This window comes from Rana temporaria, chromosome 3, assembly GCF_905171775.1.
Source record: "Rana temporaria chromosome 3, aRanTem1.1, whole genome shotgun sequence".
NCBI classification, from domain to species: domain Eukaryota; kingdom Metazoa; phylum Chordata; class Amphibia; order Anura; family Ranidae; genus Rana; species Rana temporaria.
The window spans coordinates 46,533,235-46,556,473 of record NC_053491.1 but is presented as its reverse complement, the minus strand read 5'-3'; the positions used below and the strand labels follow the sequence as shown (position 1 = coordinate 46,556,473).

Genomic DNA, 23,239 nt, shown 5'->3' with positions numbered 1-23,239 from the left:
TCTGCATTCCGGTACACACAGCTCTCTCCTCAGTAACCATGTCTACAGTGAAATCGGCATTCCATTGTACATAGCAATCTTCCCAGTAACCATGTCACTAATTAGATCTGTATTCCATTTTTAGCACTACCCACGTAGGAGTCGCTAATATCCCGGGTCCCCACTGCTGCACAGCCAGTCACATAACATTTCATTCCCACATTCTAACACAGAAAACAGTCCTTGGCTTGTTTTTTATGTTTTATTAGAGGTTGATAACTTGGATGGGGTAGGGAATTATGGAACTTGAAACTGTGCAATACTATGAACAAAGGGAAACTTTCTCCCTATTTACAAAAAGTCCTCTTGTTTCTTCCTCCTGCACAGACTTGGTTTCCACTGCACAGCACCTGCTGCTCACTCCTGTAGGAACTAGCAGGATATCACTAGTTCAGCAAAGGCCCATTACAGGCAGGAACTCTCAGTCCCATGACAAAGTAGTGCAATATGAGTGAACAGCATGACATTTCTCCTTCTGCTTCCATGTGGCCACTAATCACAGCTCCACTTGCTTGCAGAAAATGCTAGCCCACCTGACTGCCACCAGCCACACCTGGCTGATCTTCCTCCCAGTCCTCCTGACTGACCTTCTGCCCCAGTCCTGCCCAACTGGCACACACACACAGGGAGACCTCCCAGGGCAAGGTTAGATGAAGACTTGGCACTACGCAGTCTTCAAGAGAGACCTGCTTCAGATGACAGTCTCCCCCTTGTCTGGCCCTGCACCGTGCTGATCTACTCACTGTCTCTCCTTGCTTCTTCCCACTGTCTCTCCGGCATGAATCCTTCCACTGCCTCCTGTGTTAGTATCCTTCCAGGCCAGTTTCCCTGAGCCCTCAGCCCGAGGTAGAACCCCTCCCCGGTAAGGGGTAACTCAAAGACCACTGACAGCCTATCCTCAGCACTGCTTCTCCATCGTAGACCCGACTCCCCTACTGGAATGGCCCATGTCTATTCATGGGCTTATCTCAGCCCCCTGCCAGCCCACATCTGGGGATTGGAGGCCCCATAAATATGGCAGCCCATCTTACTCCTTTCAACCAACTGTGGGTATGGAGTTGGGTGTATGGGATTGTATTGTGTTTTTTATTTTGTTTGTTTATTTTTTTGTTGTTGAACTGGATGTTTTTTTTTTCAACCTGACTAACTATGTAACTATGTAACCCCTGCCCTCTAGTTCTAGAAGGTTCTTCAACCTTCCAGACACCAGGGGGAGGCACCAGAGAGCTGCCAAGATGAACTTTTTCCTACCCTACTAGTAGCACACACTAGAGGGTGCTACACATTATACATAGCTCGCTTCCCAGTATCCATGTCACCAGTGAGAGCTGCCTTCCCATAGACCCAACCCACTCCCCAGTATACATGATGTCACCAGTGTGATTTGTGTTCCAGTACACACAGCTCCCTCCCCAGTATCCATGTCACCGGTGAATTCTGCATTATAGAACTCAGCCCATTTTTCAGTATCTACAGTAAGTCACCAGTGGTGACTACTCAAAGGTAAAAACTTTTCACCAGTAAGATTTACAGTCCAATACACTCAGCTCACTTCCTAATATCCACATCATCAGAAAAATCTTCACACTGAAAACAGTCCATGCATAGTCTATTCAAGTTATATAGTGCTTGAAAAATGAACTTCTCCCTCCTCTTTTTGCAGGTCTTTCAGGATGGATCAGATCGATTCTCTGTGGCAGCGCTGACCAATCAGAATTGTTCAGATCCGTCCTGGAAGCCCTGCAGAAATAAGAGAGAAGAGTGTAGATTCCAAATCCACAGATTGCTACATCAGTTGTGTGGGCACTGGTAGCTCACCATCCACAGAGGTAAGTACAGCGGTGAACGGGGCAGAGTCACATGAAGGGTGTATGGAGTTAGTTCACTTTTTGATTTTTTCCTATTAAATCTTAGATCTTTTTAAGCTTTTTTTCCCCCTTTATTTTCACCTGGTGATCTAGCCAGTGATTTTGTTATTTTTCAACTTTCTTTAACCTCCCTGGCGGTATGATTATTTCAGATTTTAGGTGCTGAAAGCGGTACCATTATTTTGCAAGGAAATTTGGCGGTTTAGATTGTAGGCCTGTAATTCTTAGGAATAACTCACTTAAATCTGTCCAAACAAGAGTCTAGTACAGGGGTTGTCAAATTTGCTTGGAATCTAGGAGCCAGGTAAAAAAGTTAGGAGCCAGAAAACGCGCCCCGTCCCGACGAGCTTGCGCGCAGAAAGCGAACACATACGTGACCAGTGCCCCCATATGTAAACGGTGTTCAAACCACACACGTGAGGTATCGCCGCGATTGGTAGAGCGAGAGCAATAATTCTAGCCCTAGACCTCCTCTGTAACTCAAAACATGCAACCTGTAGATTTTTTTTAAACGTCGCCTATGAAGATTTTAAAGGGTAAAAGTTTGTCTGCATTCCACGAGCGGACGCAATTTTGAAGCATGACATGTTGGGTATGAATTTACTTGGCGTAACATTATCTTTCATAATATAAAAAAAATAAATGGGGATAACTTTACTATTGTCTTATTTTTTAATTAAAAAAAGTGTAATTTTTTCACCAAAAAAGTGCGCTTGTAAGACCGCTGCGCAAATACGGCATGACAGAAAGTATTGCAACGTTTGCCATTTTATTCTCTAGGGTGTTAGGATAAAAAATATATATAATGTTTAGGGGTTCTAATTAGAGGGAAGAAGATGGCAGTGAAAATAGTGAAAAATGACATTAGAATTGCTGTTTAACTTGTAATGCTTAACTTGTAATACCAACGGCCACCACCAGATGGCGCCAGCTCACACAAGGAAGAGCTGGGGACTTTTTTTTTTTTGCCCACCTTCCAAGCCAAGTCACATCTGGTGGTAATAACTTGTAATACCAACGGCTCACCACCAGATGGCCCCAGCTCAAAAAAAAAAAAAAAAAAAAATTTTTTTTTTTTTTTTTTTTTTGCCCCCCCTTCCAAGCCAAGTCGCCAGGGCCCCATTTCTAGTCGCCATGGCGACCTGGCGCCCGGGATTTGTCGAGCCCTGGTCTAGTAGACATCCCGGGTATGATAAAGTTTGAAAAACAAAATCATAAATTATAATATAATAAATATTTATAAATTATTATAACAAATTATAATATAATTATAATAAAAATTATTCAATAATGTAATCAAATCAAAATCACTGAAATTTGCTCAGTTGCAGAATTGTCGCTGTCATTACTTTTATTTTTTTATGACGAATTTCCCCACAAATCGCTATCGCACAATTCTGCAAGTGATTATAATTTATTATCGCTGTTTTCTAGCTGCTCTAAAACCATTTTTGACATAAAGGGACACTTTTGGTTGCTATGGACAATCTACAGTTTGCAGGGAGAAAGAACAGTTTTTATTATATAAAAGTACATGTAGGACACTGGGCAGACCACTAGGGACAAGGGGGGTGTGTATTTTTTACATACAGTACTGTACTCTTATAGATTACAGTATACTGTATGTAATGTGTTTATTTACTTTTTTGAATTTGGTGCCGTTCTCCGCCCCCGTGCGTCGTAACGTCGCAGGGAACGGAGATCGGCGGCACACAGGCACTGTGTGAATCGAGCAAGGACGCCGCTCGCTCACACAGCAGGGATGCACCGCAGGATCCAGGGACAAGGTAAGTAAACCATGCCTGTGGACACTGCGAGTCTGGCTCGTGGATACCGCTTTTGGTCTTGAAATCTTACCCCGAGCCAGACTCAGGAATACTGCCAGGGGGGTTAACAGGCTAAGGGGGTTATTTACGAAAAGGCAAATCCACTTTGCACTACAAGTGGACTGCAAGTGCACTTTTAAGTGCAGTCGCTGTTGACCTGAGGGGGACATGCAAGGAAAATAAAAAAGAGCATTTTTGCTTGTACATGATTGGATGATAAAATTAGCAGAGCTTCCCCTAATTTCCTCAGATCTACAGCGATCTACAGCGACTGCACTTCCAAGTGCACTTGCAGTGTACTTGTAGCGCAAAGTGGATTTGCCTTTCGTAAATAACCCCCAGTGTGTTAGTTTGTTAGTTAATTTGTTAGTCAAGTCCATCTAAATCTGCTAAGGCAGGGGTGTCCAACATGCGGCCCACGAGCCGAATGCGGCCCAACACGGCTATGAATGTGGCCCAACACAAAATCTTATACTTACTAATTTATTTATTTTCTACTTTTTTGTAAAAAATGTGTTTACACTTAGTGAATGTGCATCTGAATTAAAATTTGACAGTGTATCTCTACTGGACTTTTATACGTTTTATCCTCCCAAAGAAAAATCTCCCGCTCTTCACAATCACTCCTTATTGGTATTATATGGTATTTGATCACCTCTGTGGTTTTTATTTTTTGTGCTATAAACAAAAATAGATCGACAATTTTGAAAAAAAATCTATATTTTTTACTTTTTGCTATAATAAATATCCCCCAAAAAGATATACATTTTTTTTTTATTTCCTCAGTTTAGGCCGATACGTATTCTACCTATTTTTGGTAAAAAAAATCGCAATAAGCATTTATCGATTGATTTGCGCACAATTTATAGTGTCTACAAAATAGGAGATAGTTTTATTGCATTTTTATTAATATTTTTTACTACTAATGGCGGTGATCAGCGATTTTTTTCATGACCGCGACATTATGGCGGACACATCAGACAATGTTGACACATTTTTGGGACCATTGTCATTTTCACAGCAAAAAATGCTATAAAAATTGCATTGTTTACTGTGAAAATGACAATTGCAGTTTGGGAGTTAACTAGGGTTGTCCCGATACCGATACTAGTATCGGTATCGGGACCGATTCCGAGTATTTGCGGGAGTACTCGTACTCCCGCAAATACCCCCGATACCCAAATAGAATACTTCCTAAACCGCCGCCCCCCTGCCGCCGCCGCCGCCGCCGTATCCCGCCGCCATTCGCCGCATCCCCGCTGCCGCCGACTGTGTCATACGCCGGGAACATTACAGCTTTGAATAGCTGTAATGATTGGCGCCGCGCATAGACACTCCCCCTCGCTCGGGTGAACTGTCCAATCCCGAGCGAGGGGGAGTGTCTATACGCAGCGCCAATCATTACAGCGATTCAAAGTTGTAATGTTCCCGGCGTATGACACAGTCGGCGGCAGCGGGGATGCAGGTAAGTGGGACATGGCTGCATGGGGGGAGACGCTGGATACATGGGGGAGACGCTGGATACATGGGGGGAGACGCTGGATGGGGGGAGACGCTGGATACATGGGGGGGAGACGCTGGATACATGGGGGGAGACGCTGGATACATGGGGAGGAGACGCTGGATGGGGGGAGACGCTGGATACATGGGGGGGGACGCTGGATGGGGGGGAGACAATGGCTGCATGGGGGGAGACGCTGGATGGGGGGAGACAATGGCTGCATGGGGGGAGACGCTGGATGGGGGGAGACAATGGCTGCATGGGGGGAGTCGCTGGATGGGGGGAGACATGGCTGGATGGGGGGTGACAATGGCTGCATGGGGGGAGATGCTGGATGGGGGGAGACAATGGCTGCATGGGGGGAGACGCTGGATGGGGGGAGACATGGCTGGATGGGGGGTGACAATGGCTGCATGGGGGGAGACGCTGGATGGGGGGAGACAATGGCTGCATGGGGGGTGACAATGGCTGGATGGGGGGTGACAATGGCTGGATGGGGGGTGACAATGGCTGAATGGGGGGAGACAATGCCTGCATGGGGGGAGACGCTGGATGGGGGGTGACAATGGCTGGATGGGGGGTGACAATGGCTGCATGGGGGAATACATTGCTGGATGGGGGGTGACAATGGCTTGATGGGGGGATACATTGCTGCATGGGGGGTGACAATGGCTGCATGGGGGGTGACAATGGCTGCATGGGGGGTGACAATGGCTGCATGGGGGGAGACAATGGCTGCATATGTGGGGGGACATCGCTGCATTTGGGGACACATTTAAAAAAAAGTATCGGTATTCGGTATCGGCGACTACTTGAAAAAAAATATCGGTACTCGTACTCGGTCCTAAAAAAGTGGTATCGGGACAACCCTAGAGTTAACCACAAGGGGGCACTGAAGGGGTTAAGTGTGACCTAATATGTGTTTCTAACTGTAGGGGGGCAGGGCTGGACGTGTGACGTCATTGATTGTGGTTCCCTATATTAGGGAACACACGATCGATGATGGCGCCACAACGAAGAACAGGGAAGGCGTGTTTACACACACCTCTCCCCGTTCTTCAGCTCCGGAGGACCGATCGCGGGACACCGGCGGCGATCGGGTTCGCGGGTCCCGCGGGCGCGGTCACGGAGCTTCGGACCGGGTCGCGTGCATGTGCTGGCGGCGCACACGCGCGACCCCACGGCTGGGCTTAAAGGGCCACGTATAGGTACGTGGATGTGCCCAGCCGTGCCATTCTGCCGACGTATATCGGCGTGAAGGGGTCCTTAAGTGGTTAAAGAGGAAGTAAACCCTGATGGGGTTTACTTTCTCTCTTTTCCCTGCATAAGTAAAGCATAATAGGCTACTATGCATCGCATAGTAGCCCATTGTGTGACACTTACCTGGAGTAGAAGCCCGCGATGTCATTGTCTTCCACGCTGGCAGTGGGCATCCATCTTCACCCCTCTTCTTCCGGGGGCTGCGAACTCCAGCTCTCTGACTGGCCGGAGTCAGGTGACGTCACTCCCTCGCATGCGTGCCCTTTCAAGACGGCGCATGCGCCGTTGAAGTCGTAGCTCGGGGAAATTGCAAATATATCTGAGACTGTGTAGGTCTCGGAGATATTGCAAGCACCTACAGGTAAGCCTTAATCTAGGCTTACCTGTAGGTGTAACTTGTCCCCGAGTGTTTACAACCACTTTAAGCTAGTGCATTATTAGTTGACCTGTTACTCCTCAGTAAGCTGTTCGAGCTGACTAACCCCCAGCCAGAACGGCTCGGATGATGGGGGCAAGCTCACTGAGGAGAAACAGGAAGTGAGAAATTCAGACAAAGAAAAAAAAAGGGAAATTGAAGGAAAAGGTAAGTGAACCAACAATGCACTAGCTTAAAGGAACCTATTTAGAAAATAAAAAACGAACAACCCCTTTAACTTGTGATCTGCCCAACTTTTTGTGCTCATCAGCGATCCTTATTGTTGGTGTATTTTATGTGTGTGACCCAAGACAATTCCTCTTCTTCCAATGTGGCCCAGGAAGGCCAAAAGTTTGGATACCCATTTGCTCCTCCTAAAACTGGAAGAGAGTTACTGGCTGGGAAAGGAATAAAAAATAAAAAAATGAAACAAATTGTCACGTTCCTGGTAGAGACTGAACTGATGAGAGGGCTCTCCCTTACACCTCATATCCTGTTTTAAGGACAGAGTAGGATAGGACGCGGAGTCACACAGGCACCTCTAGGAACTCCTGGCCAGCAGAAGACAGTGATCTTGCAATGATGTATAAGCTGGAGAAAAGGAAGCCGTTCCAAATATCTTCACAGGGCTTGTAGAAGAAGAAGGCATGGATGTGGTCAGACAGGCAGAAGTTGGCAACGGGTGGGCAGCAGAGGTACACATTCAGAAGACAAGAGCGTAAACAGGAGCCAGGTCGAGGTCAGAATCACATGGGCAGAAGATGAGCCAAAGGGATAAACAAGGTGTGGAGTCAAGCAGCAAGCCAGTGGCCAGGTACTGAAGGGATCAAAATCAGGCATAGTCTTAAAGTGGAGTTCCACCCATAAATAAAACATTACATCAGTAGTTTTAAAAAAATGTCATTAGTCCTTTAAGAAAAACATTTTTTTTTTTAGATGTTGTTGCTAGGCAGAATAGTTAATCTTCCCTCTTCCTGCACATAGGTGCTTAAGCTTCCTAACCTACACCGCACAGACTCCTAGGAATGTAGTGGGTGTAACTTTCCAGGAGTCTGTGCACTCCCCAGTCTTGAAGAATCATGTGACTTGGACAGTACAAGTGCTGAAACCTGATCTGAAACCTATTACACTGCTTCTGCAGCACTGAGCATGTGCGAGATCTGCAAGGCTGAAATCCAGGAAGTCATACAGTCTGGCTTCATGATGCCCACACTTAAGATGGCCCCAGTCAATTTCTATTTTATAAAGTGTCTAAATGCTGTAACAACCTAACAAAACGGACCTTAGTTTACAGACTAACTTTACTAGAATACATTAGGCTTGTGTATTACAGGGGTATTTATATTTAAAAAGTGAAATTGTGGCCGGAACTCCGCTTTAAGGCAAACCAGGTACATCACAGAAACAAGCAGGATCTGGTCACATGAGCTAACAACCACTCAGCAATGATCATGAGCCCTGCAGTACCTTAAAGTGGATTTTTTTTCTTTTTTTTTGCTGTCACAATGTAGAGTATAAGATTTCCTATCATCTGTGGCCAGTCTTGCCACAAAGAGTTATTCCAGCTCTGAGCAGTACTCATTTCTTTTTTCAGTGAGATAAACAGACAAGCAGGAGAAAACTTTTCACCGTTCTTCCCCCTTGCTGTGAGTGACAGGTTATTTACATATCTCATGCACTAGCCTGCGACGCATTATTTTTTAATTCTTACCCCCACTTTTCTGAAGTGATGTGGTTATTTTTCTGGATTTTGACTGGATATTAGTGATCATAGCAGAATTTAGTGTAAGGGGAGTGTAGAGGTGGGCGGGGAGTTTACTGGCATCACAACTCCACCCACTGAGCTCCAGCCATAAGACCCACCCACAGAATCTGCAGTTTTTCAGTTCTTATAACAGACAGAGGGGAGACATTTGACAGGTAAGGATACATACAGGAAGCATCTATATCCTTATAGATCAGCACTATGGCAGTAGTTTAGAAAGGATGAGAGTGGCTTTACATCCACTTTAAATAGGCCATTGGGCACCAAAGTCAATTCAAATGTGAATGCACATGTGTAGATGCGCACATGGACATCGGCATGGCTTTCCTGACACTAATGCAGCCCCCACATTTAACCATTTGTAAGCTCCAATATATAATATTTTTTGGGGTTTAAAACTGGTTTAAATAACTGCTGATATGATATACAGTTCAGTGTAGACTTTCACATTATGTAATGCTTGCGATAAGAAATAACTCTAAAGCCGTGCAAACAGACACGTCGTGACCCCCGCCGCAGTGGTCACAGATATGACTCATCAGATCTTCTGATCGCAAAGGAAAAATAATTATTTTGTATTTTTGCATGCAAATCTATTGCTGGTATCTTGGCTTTTATAAAAGTTTTTTTTTTTTTAAATTGCTTATATAGTTCTTGCGCTCGCTTTTTCTTTTTATGATATTTTTGATGATTGTGCTACATTGAAGTGACTTCCCAGAATAGTGAGATCCGTGTGACCTACCTATCAGATTGACAAACTTGGAGTCTTCTATCTGTAGAGGGAACACGGTGTTCTGGCCTTTCTGCCTTGTAGCCTGATACTATAATCTCATACTGACTTTTTTTCTCCTTTGAGGTCGAAGGATCTGGTGAGTCATATCTATGAGCGTGGTTGTGTATGTTTGCAAAACTGCACAATGATTTCTCATGGAAGGAATTGCATAACTTGAAGGTTCCTTACGCTGGACTGCATATTGTATCAGCAGTTATATAAGGTGTTTACTCAGTATGGTCTTGTGGTCTTTAAATTTTCAAGTGCTACCAAACTTAAAGTAATATTAAAGTGGATGTAAACCCAAATTTTTTATTTTTTTTTGCTGTCACAATGTAGAGTATAAGATTTCCTATCATCTGTGCCCAGTCTTGCCACAAAGAGTTAATCCAGCTCTGAGCAATCCTCTTTTATTGTTCAGTGAGATAAAACGGACTAACAGAGAAAAACCTTAGTCCGCCCCCTCGCTGTGAGTGACAGGTTATTTACATATCTCATGCACTAGCCTGGAGACAGGCATTATTTTTTAATTCCCACCCACACTCCTTTTCTGAAGTCATGTGGTTACTTTTCTGGATTTTGACTGGATGTTAGTGATTGTAATGGTCAGGGGTTAACATCGTTTACGATATTCCATTCCACCAACCCAAGACAGCTTATCCGACACTCCACAATCCAGCAGACACGACCCATTCCATTCCCTAGAATAACGAGACACACAGCTCTGTTCTCTGGTTCCAAACGGATGACCACTTTAATGGTAAACTCAGCTGGTTATATACAGTTAGAAACAAAATCTGGACAATGACTCACTCTACCCACAACGTCACACAATGGGTGCTTAACGAGTCCCCCTCAATCCACATCTTAGACAGACTTTCTGGCACTGACTCTACATGAATCAATTACTATAGCTGACATGGCAGACATCATGACTTTTAGAGTGTGTTAACTCACAACACATATTAGCATCAATAGAACTTTCACACAATACAGGGTTAGTTAGCATAGCACAATGAAATATCTTAGGAGCCAGACTTAATTAACACAATAGACAATAGAACGCAAACACAGCAAGCTTTTATCACTACAGCCAGGTAGACTTAATTAGCACCTCAACAGTCTGTGTCCCCACATGAATGAGTCACTCTGCTATTGACCTGTTGGGGTCAGAATTAACCACCTGTAATATTTCAAGATATCCTGCAATACATGAATTATCATTACTGTCCCATCTTATGTAATCCGATATATAATTTCTCAGACATCCTATGCCCCTATTGGACATAGCATGACCCTAGACCCAAGAGTCATTAGTGAAGCTGGCACAGGAGTACCCCGCATACTTCAAAAGTCTCTGGGTATCACAGGCCATTCCGTTACAGTGATTATAGCAGAATTCAGTGTAAGTAATACCTAGGAGAAAATGCATGTTGACAAGGGGGGTGTAGAGGAGGGAGGGGAGTCTACTGACATCACAACTCCACCCACAGAGCTCCAGACAACAGATCCACCCACAGAATCTGCAGTTTTTCAGTTCTTATAACAGACAGAGGGGAGACATTTGACAGGTGAGGATACATGCAGGAGGCATCTATATCCTTATAGATCAGCACTATGGCAGTAGTTTAGAAAGGATGAGAGTGGGTTTACATCAGTGGCGGTGCATCCATAGGGACGCAGGAGCGCCGCCCCCTCTGGCTCGCTCACAGCCAGTAAAATATACAGATTCATACACTGTATGAATCTGTATATTTTCGCCGCTGCCGCCCACTATTTAGCTGGCCGGATGTTGAGCGCCGGTCAGCTGAATAGCGGCAGCTGACTGGCTGTGTGGAAGTGCCTATCAGGGCCAGCGGCCCTGATAGGCTGTCCGAGTACAGCCCTGAGGCTGTAGTCGGCTTCCTGAAGCTCATCCTCGGGGCGTACCGGCCGTACGTCCGAGGATAAGACTGACAGGCGTCTCAGCCAATCAGGTAACCTGATTGGCTGAAGCGTCATCGAGGGCGGGACGAGGGACATCGAGGGACGTAGAAGCCATAAAGGTAAGTGCCAGGGGGGGGTACTGGGCACAGTGGCTACAAGTGGGGGCACAGTGGCTACAATTGGGGGCACAGTGGCTACAATTGGGGGCACAGTGGCTACAATTGGGGGCACAGTGGCAACAATTGGGGGCACAGTGGCGACAATTGGGGGCTGTGTTTGATGGCATAGTGGTGACAATTGATGGCACAGTAGCTGCGTTTGATTGTGTGGCACAGTGGCTGTGTTTTGATGGCATGGCACGGTGGCTGCGTTTTGATGGCACGGTGGCTGCGTTTTGATGGCACGGTGGCTGCGTTTTGATGGCATGGCACAGTGGCTGCATTTTGATGGCATGGCACAGTGGTTGCGTTTTGATGGCATGGCACAGTGGTTGCGTTTTGATGGCATGGCACAGTGGCTGTGTTTTGATGGCATGGCACAGTGGCTGCGTTTTGATGGCACGGTGGCTGCGTTTTGATGGCATGGCACAGTGGCTGCGTTTTGATGGCACAGTGGTTGCGTTTTGATGGCACAGTGACTGCATTTGATGGCATGGCACAGTGGTGACAATAGATAGGTACTGTGTGGCTGCAATTGTTTTTTGTTATTTTTTCGTTTGCGCCCCCCCAAAAATTTTGAGCACCAGCCGCCACTGGTTTACATCCACTTTAAAGTAGTAGTTAAGTAGTTTGTTCAGTAGTTTACCTTAAAGCAGAGCTCCACCCAAAAGTGGTAGCTCAGCTTGTTTGCACCCCCTCTTCCTCCACTGCCACATTTGGCACTTTTTTGGCGGGGAGCGGATACCTGTGAAAATCAGGTACACGCTCCCACTTCCGGGTAAGATCGCCGCACAACAATCACGCCAATCTACAGAATTTCAGACAATTTTAGTCCTTTCATACAAGGTGGTTCCATTGGATGCTGCAAGAAAAAGTAGCCACCCCGAAACAAGAAATCTGGGGCAGCAGTCATGGCACCAGCTTAAACTGGAACATAGGCAAGGATTAGAAGATAAAGAAGCTGCATACTCAGTAAGTGAATAAATCAACATTGCATTTCTAAAGTATGTTGGTTTGTCAAGGATATTATCCACTTGCCGACTGCCCTATAGCAAATGTACTGCTACAGGGCAGCCGCTCACGTATATATACGTGATTCTGCACTTCTGCATAGGGAGTGCGCTGCTTCTGCCGTGATTAGTCACAGCAGAAGCCGATTAGCAGTTGCCAGCCAATGGATGACCGCCAGCACCTGCTGATCATCGTGGAGAGACACAGGATGGAGCTCTGCATATGTAAACAATGCAGAGTTCCGTCAGCAAACCTATGGAGGGAATAAAATCCAGCACATCCCTTAGTAAAAAACACCACAATGTGTACACATAAACACTGGTTAGGCACACATTTAACCCTTTGATCCCCCTAGATTTTACAACCCCTTCCCATCAAGTGTCATTAGTACAGTGACCGTGCATATCACTGTATTAGGCTCCATTCACACCTAGGCGTTTTCACGCCCGACGCCCGCCACTATTGCAGCCTGCAATATGCTGGAGGGGTGATTTAACATTGTCGGCTACGGAGATGGTTCACATCTCCACGCCGAACGCCGACCGCCGACCGCCGAAACGCCTGAAGCTCAAAACAAGTCCCTGACCCTTTTTTTCAGGCGGCTTCGGCGTTCAGCCATATAACACAATTTGTAATCACCCCTTCAGCGAAAATCGCGGTAAAAAATGCCACGTTTTGTCGCGGCAAATCGCGGTAAAAAACGCCGCAATTTGTTGCGGCAAATCGCTGTAAAAAACGCCGCAAATCGCCTACGCCTAGGTGTGAATGCAGCCTTAGTGTCACTGGTAGAGTTGAGCAGAAAACCTGGATGTTCGGGTTCGGGTCCGAACCCGAACTTTAAAAAAAAAGTTCGGGTTCGGGAACCCGAACCCGAACTCCGAACCCCATTGTAGTCAATGGGACACGGACTTTTAGAAAAAAAAATGTGCGGAGGTCCCCGCAAATTCAATAACCAGACCCTTCAGGTCTGGTATGGATATTCAGGGGAACCCCGCCGTCAATTTAAAACAAAAATGACGTGCGGTTCCCCCTAAATATCCATAACCAGACCCGTTATCCGAGCACGTTGACCTGGCCGGCCGCAGAAAAGAGGGGGGGCAGAGTGCGGCCCCCCCCCTCTCCTGAACCGCACCAGGCCACATGCCCTCAACATGGGAAGGATGTCCCCATGTTGATGGGGACAAGGGTCTCATCCCCACAACCCTTGCCCAGTGGTTGTGGGGGTATGCGGGCGAGAGGTTTATTAGAATCTGGAAGACCCCTTTAACAAAGGGGACCCCCAGATCCTGACCCCCCCCCTGTGTGAAATGGTAATGGGGTACACTGTACCTCTACCATTTCACGAAGGAAGTGTAAAGTCTTGTAAAAAAACACACTGACACCAAAGAATAAAGTCCTTTATTAAAAAAAAAAAAACATTCAGCGGTGAGAAATCCACTCGTTCCCGGCTTCCTGCGTTGTCCTGATCCTGCGACAGCTGCGGGTGATCTCCCGCGATGAGAAGAACCTGCGTCGGGTGATCTCCGCTCCGGCGATGAGAACATCCATTCATCCAGCGCAGCAGCATCCCGGACCTCCTCTCACCGCTGGGCACAGCCCAGCGAATGAGCGGCTGAAGCTGTGACATTTCTTATATAGAGGAGGCAGGGCCACCCGTCACGTGACCCCGCCCCCTCTGACGTACCCTCTGCTACGTCACTGGGTAAGCCCTAGAAGAGGAAAGACGGGCTTACCCAGTGACGTAGCAGAGGGTACGTCAGAGGGGGCGGGGTCACGTGACGGGTGGCCCTGCCTCCTCTATATAAGAAATGTCACAGCTTCAGCCGCTCATTCGCTGGGCTGTGCCCAGCGGTGAGAGGAGGTCCGGGATGCTGCTGCGCTGGATGGATCTTCTCATCGCCGGAGCGGAGATCACCCGACGCAGGATCTTCTCATCGCGGGAGATCACCCGCAGCCGTCGCAGGATCAGGACAACGCAGGAAGCCGGGAACGAGTGGATTTCTCACCGCTGGATGTTTTTTTTTTTTTAATAAAGGACTTTATTCTTTGGTGTCAGTGTGTTTTTTTGCAAGACTTTACACTTCCTTCGTGAAATGGTAGAGGTACAGTGTACCCCATTACCATTTCACACAGGGGGGGGGTCAGGATCTGGGGGTCCCCTTTGTTAAAGGGGTCTTCCAGATTCTGATAAGCCTCACGCCCGCATACCCCCACAACCACCGGGCAAGGGTTGTGGGGATGAGACCCTTGTCCCCATCAACATGGGGACATCCTCCCCATGTTGAGGGCATGTGGCCTGGTGCGGTTCAGGAGAGGGGGGGGCCGTACTCTGTCCCCCCCCTCTTTCCTGCGGCCGGCCAGGTCAACGTGCTCGGATAACGGGTCTGGTTATGGATATTTAGGGGGAACCGCACGTCATTTTTGTTTTAAATTGACGGCGGGGTTCCCCTGAATATACATACCAGACCTAAAGGGTCTGGTTATTGAATTTGCGGGGACCTCCGCACATTTTTTTTTCCCGAACTCCGATCCCGGACCCGAACTTTTTTCAATTATTCGGGTTTGGGTCCGGGTTCGGGAAAAACCCAAAGTCCGTACCGAACTTTACAGTTCGGGTTCGCTCAACCCTAGTCACTGGTCCCCACAAAGTGTCAGACTGTCAACTGCAATATCACAGCCCCGCTATAAGTCACCGATCACCGCCATTACTAGTATAAAAAAAAAATCAAGTATACAGGTGAAACTCGAAAAATTTGAATATCGTGCAAAAGGTTATTTATTTCACTAATGCAACTTAAAAGGTGAAACTAATATATGAGATAAACTCATTACATGCAAAGCAAGATAGTTCAGGCAGTGATTTGTCATAATTGTGATGATTATGGCTTACAGCTCATGAAAACCCCAAATCCACAATCTCAAAAAATTTGAATAATGTGAAAAGGTGCAATATTCTAGGCTCTATGGGCGGATTCACAAAGAGTTAGCCGGTGTATCAGAAGATACCGCGACGTAACTCGGAATCTAAGCCCGTCGTAAGTTTAAGTGTATGCTCAAGCTGAGATACACTTAAACCTAGCTAAGATACGACGGCCTGCGCAGTCATATCTTAGGGTGCAATTTTTCCGCTGGCCGCTAGGTGGCGCTTCCGTTGATTTTGACGTAGAATATGTAAATTACTAGATACATCGATTCACGAACGTACGCTTGCCCGTCGCAGTAAAGATACGCCGTTTCCATAAGAGAAACGCCGCGTAAAGATAAACATGCCCCCTAGGTGGCGTAGCCAATGTTAAGTATGGCCGTCGTTCCCGCGTTGAAATTTGAAAATTTTACGTCGTTTGCGTAACTCGTCCGTGAATGGGGCTGGACGTAGTTCACGTCGAAACCAATGACGTCCTTGCGGCATACTTTGGAGCAATGCACACTGGGAAATTACACGGACGGCGCCACGTCGGGTCACCAAAAATTAACATAAAACACGCCCCCTCATCTTCATTTGAATGACGCGCGCTTACGCCGGCCCCATTTACACTACGCCGCCGTAACTTAGGAGGCAATTGCTTTGTGAATACAGCACTTGCCTCTCTGACTTACGGCGGCGTAGCTTAAATACGATACGCTGCGCCGCCGTAACAATGCGTGCACCTACCTGAATCCAGCCCAAAGTGTCCCACTCTAATCAGCTAATTAAGCCATAAGACCTGTAAATGGTTCCTGATCCTTTAAATGGTCTCTCAGTCTGGTTAAGTAGGAATCACAATCATGGGAAAGACTGCTGACCTGACAGTTGTGCAGAAAATCATCATTGACACCCTCCATAAGGAGGGAAAACCTCAAAAGACAATGGCAAAAGAAGTTGGATGTTTCCAAAGTTCTGTATCAAAGCACAGTAATAGAAAGTTGGAAGAAATGTGGAAGGGAAAAGTGTTGAAGAAAAAGGTGCACAAGCAGTAGGGATGACCGCAGCCTGGAGAGGATTGTCAGGAAAACGCCATTCAAAAGTGTTGGGGACTTTCACAAGGAGTGGACTGAGGCTGGAGTCAGTGCATCAAGAGCGACCACACACAGACGGATCCTGGACATGGGCTTCAAATGTCGTATTCCTCTTGTCAACAAACGTCAGAAGCGTCTCACCTGGGCTAAAGAAAATCAGACATGGTCTGTTCTCAGTGATCCAAAGTCCTCTTTTCTGATGAGAGCAAATTTTGCATCTCATTTGGAAACCAAGGACCAGAGTATGGAGGAAGAATGGAGAGGACACACTGCAAGATGCTTGAAGTACAGTGTGAAGTTTCCACAGTCTGTGTTGATCTGGAGAGCCATGTCATCTGCTGGTGTTGGTCCACTGTGCTTCATTAAGTCCAATGTCAACGCAGCCGTCTACCAGGAGATTTTGGAGCACTTCATGCTTCCTTCCGCAGACGAGCTCTATGGGGATGCTGACTTCATTTTCCAGCAGGACTTGGCACCTGACCACACTGCCAAAAGCACCAAAACCTGGTTCAATTACCGTGGGATTACTGTGCTTGATTGGCCAGCAAACTCGCCTGACCTGAACCCCATAGAGAATCTGTGGGGCATTGCCCAGAGAAAGATGAGAGACATGAGACCGAACAATGCAGAAGAGCTGAAGGCCGCTATTGAAGCATCCTGGTCTTCCATAACACCTCAGCAGTGCCACAGGCTGATGGCTTCCATGCCACGCCGCATTGAGGCAGTAATTGCTGCAAAAAGGGGCCCAAACCAAGTACTGACTACATATGCATGCTTCTACTTTTCAGAGGTCCGATATTGTTCTATTTACAATCCTTGTTTTATTGATTGCATGTAATATTTTAATATTCTGAGATTGTGGATTTGGGGTTTTCATGAGCTGCAAGCCATAATCATCACAATTATGACAAATCACAGCTTGAACTATCTTGCTTTGCATGTAATGAGTCTATCTCATATATTAGTTTCACCCTTTTAAGTTGCATCAGTGAAATAAATGAACTTTTGCACGATATTATAATTTTTCGAGTTTCACCCGTATACCCTATAGTTTGTAGATACTATAACATTTGGGCACACCAATCAATATACGCTTATTGGGATTTATTTTTTATTTTTTACCAAAAATATGTAGCAAAATACATATTGGCCTAAATTTATGTAGAAACTCGATTTTTTTCATTTTTTTTATTGTTTAACCACTTAATCACCGCCTCATAGCCGAATTACGGCTACAAGGCGGTTCCTTAACTCTGGGAGGACGTCCCTGGGGCGCGCACACGGGAGGACCCGGCGCATCACGGATCGCGGTAAATTGCCGCTGATATCGGCTGTTTACCACGTGATCGCTCTGTCCAATGACGGAGCGATCACATGTAAACAAACCGGCGTCATTTGATGACGGTTCCGCCGGTTCCTCCCTCCTCTCTCTGTACCGATCGGTACAGTGTGAGAGGAGAGCGCGGGTGTCAGCAGCACTGTGGGCTGGATCTGTGACTATTGCAGTCACAGATCCAGCCATCCCTGCTCAGCCATCCCTGCAATACCCTGTGCAATACTCTGCAATCCCCCTGCGCAGTACTCTGCAATACCCCCTGCGCAATACTCTGCAATACCTCCGCACAATACTCTGCAATACCCCCTGCGCAATACTCTGCAATACCTCCGCACAATACTCTGCAATACCCCCGTACAATACTCTGCAATACCCCCGCACAATGCTCTGCAATACCCCCGCACAATACTCTGCACTACCCCCCGCACAATACTCTGCACTACCCCCCGCACAATACTCTGCACTACCCCCCGCACAATACTCTGCAATACCCCCCGCACAATACTCTGCAATACCCCCGCACAATACTCTGCAATACCCCCGCACAATACTCTGCAATACCCCCCGCACAATACTCTGCAATATCCCCTGCACAATACTCTTCAATACCCCCGCACAATACTCTGCAATACCCCCGCACAATACTCTGCAATACCCCCGCACAATACTCTGCAATACCCCCGAACAATTTTCAGATATTGGCACCATAGCTTGTGGACGCTATAACTTTCACAAAGACCAAATGATATTCACCAATTTGTACTTATTTTTACCAAAGATATGTAGCAGTATAAATTGTGGCCAAAATTTATGAAGAAAAATTACAAATTTGACAAATTTTATAACAGAAACAAAGAAAATTATTTTTTTTACAGAATTTTTAGTCTTTTTTCTTTTATAGCGCAAAAAATAAAAAAAAACAACAGTGATTAAATACCACCAAAAGAAAGCTTTGTGGGAAAAAAAGGACAAAAATTTCATTTGGGTACAGTGTTGTATGACAAAATGTGAGAGCACCGTAAGCTGAAAATTGGTCTGGTTAGTGGTCAAGTGGTTAATAGTAGAAAGCACAAAATATATTTTTTTATAGCGCAAAAAATAAAAATCACAGAGGTGATCAAATACCACCAAAAGGAAGCTCTATTTGTGGGAAAAAAGAAGGACATCAATTAATTTATGTACAGTGTTGCATGATTGCGCAATTTTTTAGTTAAAGTAACGCAGTGCCATATAGCACAAAATGGCCTGGCTTTGAAGGGGGGTAAATCTTCAGAGGGCAAGTGGTTATTGCTTGATTAGCAACTAATAAAGTGTATGATCTCTAAATTTCTTGTTCCTCCAGGTGACCTACAAGAGGCTACTAATAGGTGCCGTGGCTGCAGCTTTGCTAAGTTTGCTGGCAATGTTCATACTAAAACTTAACAGATGAATATCAACAGTCTTGGACATTATTTACACCTGTATTCCTAACATTATATGCACCTTCAGATAAATATGGCATGGAGTCATATCTGGAATATACAGAGTGAGATTTCTTGAGTAGAGGACATCTACTGCAAATAAGAAAGCTTGTCTGAAGGATTCTGCCCATCAGCTTAAAAAGAATGACGTGATGTACAGTTTATAAGTAAGCCTCGCAATAGATAATATATTCTATTTATTCAAAGGAAATGTGTGTTTTATATGGAATATGACATTTATTCGGTCAGTACAGCAGAATTTTGGGCATTCTGGCACAGTCACTGTAAAGGCCCATACACACGATCAGACTTTTTGACAACAAACCTCCGATGGACCTGTTTATGCAGAAAATCCAACCGTGTGTACGCTCCATCGGACAAACTTTTCCGCTTTTTCATCGGACAAATGTTCGCTGTGTGAACAGACAAACTTTCCGGCAACAAATGTCCTACGTCGGCTAATCCGATCTTGTGTACACAAGTCCAAGTACAAACACGCATGATCAGAACCAATGCTAAAGATCAGACAATAGCAGAAGTTGCCCAAAGGGTGGCGGTAAAGAGCAGAAAAAACACATAGTGCATCTATTATGTCACTACGTTCGTGTTTGTTGGCTACCGTATGTATGCATACCAAGTTAATGGACAACGCCCTTCGGAGCAAAATCCATGGAAACGTCAGTTGGAAGTCCAATCGTGTGTATGAGGCTTTAGTTTGCACTGGGTAGCTTCAGTAGGAGTCCACAGTCACTCCTAAAGCCTTGTACCAACAGTCGGACATCCAACAAACTTTCCCTTGGATTGAAGGGAGTTGTCCGGTCACACCCATAGCATACACACGCTCGGACTTTTCTGCAAACTTTTCTAAAACTTTTCCAACATCACATGGTTTTTCTGCACTTTTCTGCTCTTTACCGCCACCCTTTGGTTAACTTCTGCTATTGTTGGTTGATTTTAACATTGGTTCTGAGCATGCGTATTTGCACTTTGTACAAAAGTCCGATGGCTTGCTGTACACACGGTCGAACTAGGCACCATCGGACTTTTGTTGCTGAAAAGTTTGTCCGTTTGCAGACCAAACTTTTTGTCCGATGAAACCCGAAAAAGTTGGCCCGATGGAGCGTACACACGATCGGACAAATTTGAAAACTTGCTGATTTTGAAGTTTGTTGGCAAAAAGTCAGACCGCGTGTACGGGCCTTTAGCCTCGTACACACGGTCGGACTTTTTGCCGACAAACTTCAAAATGAGCAAGTTTTCCAAGAAATCCGACCATGTGTACACCGTCGGTTTTCATCGGACAAAAGTTCGCTCTGCAAACAGACAAACTTTTCGGCAACAAAAGTCCAATGGTGCAAAGTCCAATCGTGTGTACAGAAATCCATCGGACTTTTGTCCGAAGTACAAATACGCATCCCAGAACCAATGTTAAAATCAACCAACAATAGCAGAAGTTGACCAAAGGGTGGCGGAAAAGAGTAGAAAAACCACGTGATGTTGGGAAGGTTTTGGGAAAGTTTGCAGAAAAGTCCTGCTGTGTGTATGCTATGGGTGTGCCCGGCCAACTCCCTTCGGACAAAAATCCATGGAAAAGTTTGTTTGAAGTCCGACCGTGTGTACGAGGCTTTGAGGGTCCTTTCACAATAGCGGACCGTTCGTCCGTTTATTACAAGTCTGTTTACGGACTTGTAATGAATCCCTATGGGATTGCATCCGCTAGCGTCCACGACCATCCGCGTCCGTCGGGATCCGCTTTTGCGAACGGAAGAAACCCTATTTTTCTTCCGTCCGGCGGAACGGATCGGATTCAGACGGACAGACGGTCCGTCTGCATCCGATCCCCCATAGGGGAGAGCGGAGCAGAGACAGGGCGGTCTCTGCACAGTGTGCGGGGACCGCCCTATACGCCGACAGCTCAGTGGGGATGACGGATGATCCCCGCTGAGCTTTGGCGGACACACGGAGCGGACACAGAAACGGTCCGCTCCGTGTGAAAGGACCCTAACTTGGCATCTGCAGAATGTTTTTTCTTAAATACTTTTTTATTGGATGCTAACAACAAATAAAACACAAAAGAAGAACAGTAGGGGATTATGAAAGACATCCACATCAAGAAAACAATATTGGTAACACAATACAGAGTAAATAAAGTGGCTTTACAAAGGAAAGTTATATAATAAAAATAATAATAATAATGAAAAGATTATACACTGTTAACTAGAAAGAGACATACATGTTGTATCATCGTAGATTGTTGAATGCTAAATGTTGGCCAACACCGAATGTTCAAAGTTATGGTGAGATTCTGCATTTAATAACCATGCAAAGGAACTGGATTTCGGAGAGCACAAGGAAGATCAATGCAATTTCTGGACTTGATTATTAAATTGGTACAGTAAAGAATAAAAACATGATGATAGAAGAGGAAAAAACTTTACATGAACAGTAAAGCAACAGTCACCTTTGGACCAGCACAGCAGCTACTAATTATCTTCATCTGGATTCACTATTAAAATGAATATAGGTTAACATTGTTACAGTAAAACCTTGGATTGTGAGCATAATTCGTTCCAGAAACATGCTTGTAATCCAAAGCACTTGTATATCAAAGCATTTTTTTACAGGGTATAAAAGAGAAGAGAGGCGCCTCGAAGCGTAGCAATACGTTTCTAAATGTTGTACCTTCATTAAAGGAGTTGTAAATAAAAAAAATGTTTTTGCTGAAATGACTGTTTACAGGGTATAGAGACATAATAGTTAACTGATTCCTTTTAAAAACGATTAAAAATAGATAAAAATCAATCTTATAATGTACCTGTAGTTTCTAGTTTCATTTTTGCATGTTGTTTCCTACTTCTCTGCTGTACAGAGCCACAGAGCCAACACAGGGCAGTGATGGTTTGGAAAACGAAACTGATTGGTGCTGAGGGGTTTTAGACACACAGTAATCACACCTTCTTGATTAGTGACCACAGAGAGAAAGCTCCCAGTACTGTGGTTATCAGGAAACAGACAACCAGGAAGTGTGGAGATCAGAGAAGAATTACAGCAACTTGAGAGCAAAAACGAACAATGAGGACATGAAAACAGCACTGCATTAAGGTAAAGGAAGCTATTAAAGTGGAGGTTCACCCAAAAAAATCTATTTTTAACATTAGATTGAGGCTAATTTTGTGAAGCACAATCTGGTGTTTTTTTTTTAAATCAAAGCAGTACTTACCGTTTTAGAGATAGATGTTCTCCGCCGCTTCCAGGTATGGGCTGCGGGACTGGGCGTTCCTATTTGATTGACAGGCTTCCGACGGTCGCATACAGCGCGTCACGAGTTTCCGAAAGTAGCCGAACGTCGGTGCGCAGGCGTCGTATAGAGCCGCACCGACGTTCGGCTTCTTTCGGCTACTCGTGACGCGATGTATGCGACTGTCGGAAGCCTGTCGGAAGCCTGTCAATCAAATAGGAACGCCCAGTCCCGAAGACCATACCCGGAAGCGGCGGAGAACATCTATCTCTAAAACGGTAAGTACTACATTGATTTTAAAAAAAAAACACCCGATTGTGCTTCCTGTAATTAGCCTCAATCTAAGGTTAAAAAAAAAATTTCGGGTGAACTCCCGCTTTAAGGTAAAAAAAAAAATTCCTTTACAAACCCTTTAAATGTAACCATATTGCTACACTTAGAGGCTCCTCTCTTCTTTTTTATACTCAGTTGTGACATGACGCTACTCTTGTATCAAGACATCGCTTGTATATCAAGGCAAAATGTATTAAAATATTTTGCTTGTCTTGCAAAACGCTCTCAAACCAAGTTACTCTCAAACCAAGGTTTTACTGTATTTGAAAAGACATAATTATCATTTGGTCTCTAAATGTTGTTTTCTATTTTATACCAAGAAGAAGACCACTAAG

At 45.4% G+C, this 23,239-nt stretch overlaps 1 protein-coding gene across 1 annotated transcript in view; it reads left to right on the top strand.

The window, feature by feature from the left end:
• LOC120931250 (peptidyl-prolyl cis-trans isomerase FKBP8-like) overlaps positions 1–19,685 on the top strand; it is a 76,761-nt gene extending 57,076 nt beyond the window's left edge. The window contains exon 8 of the mRNA XM_040342499.1: positions 19,216–19,685. Within this exon, the coding sequence (XP_040198433.1) occupies positions 19,216–19,302 (87 nt within the window). The 3' untranslated portion in view covers positions 19,303–19,685. The remainder of the gene's footprint in view (positions 1–19,215) is intronic.
• The last annotated feature ends 3,554 nt before the right edge of the window (positions 19,686–23,239 follow it).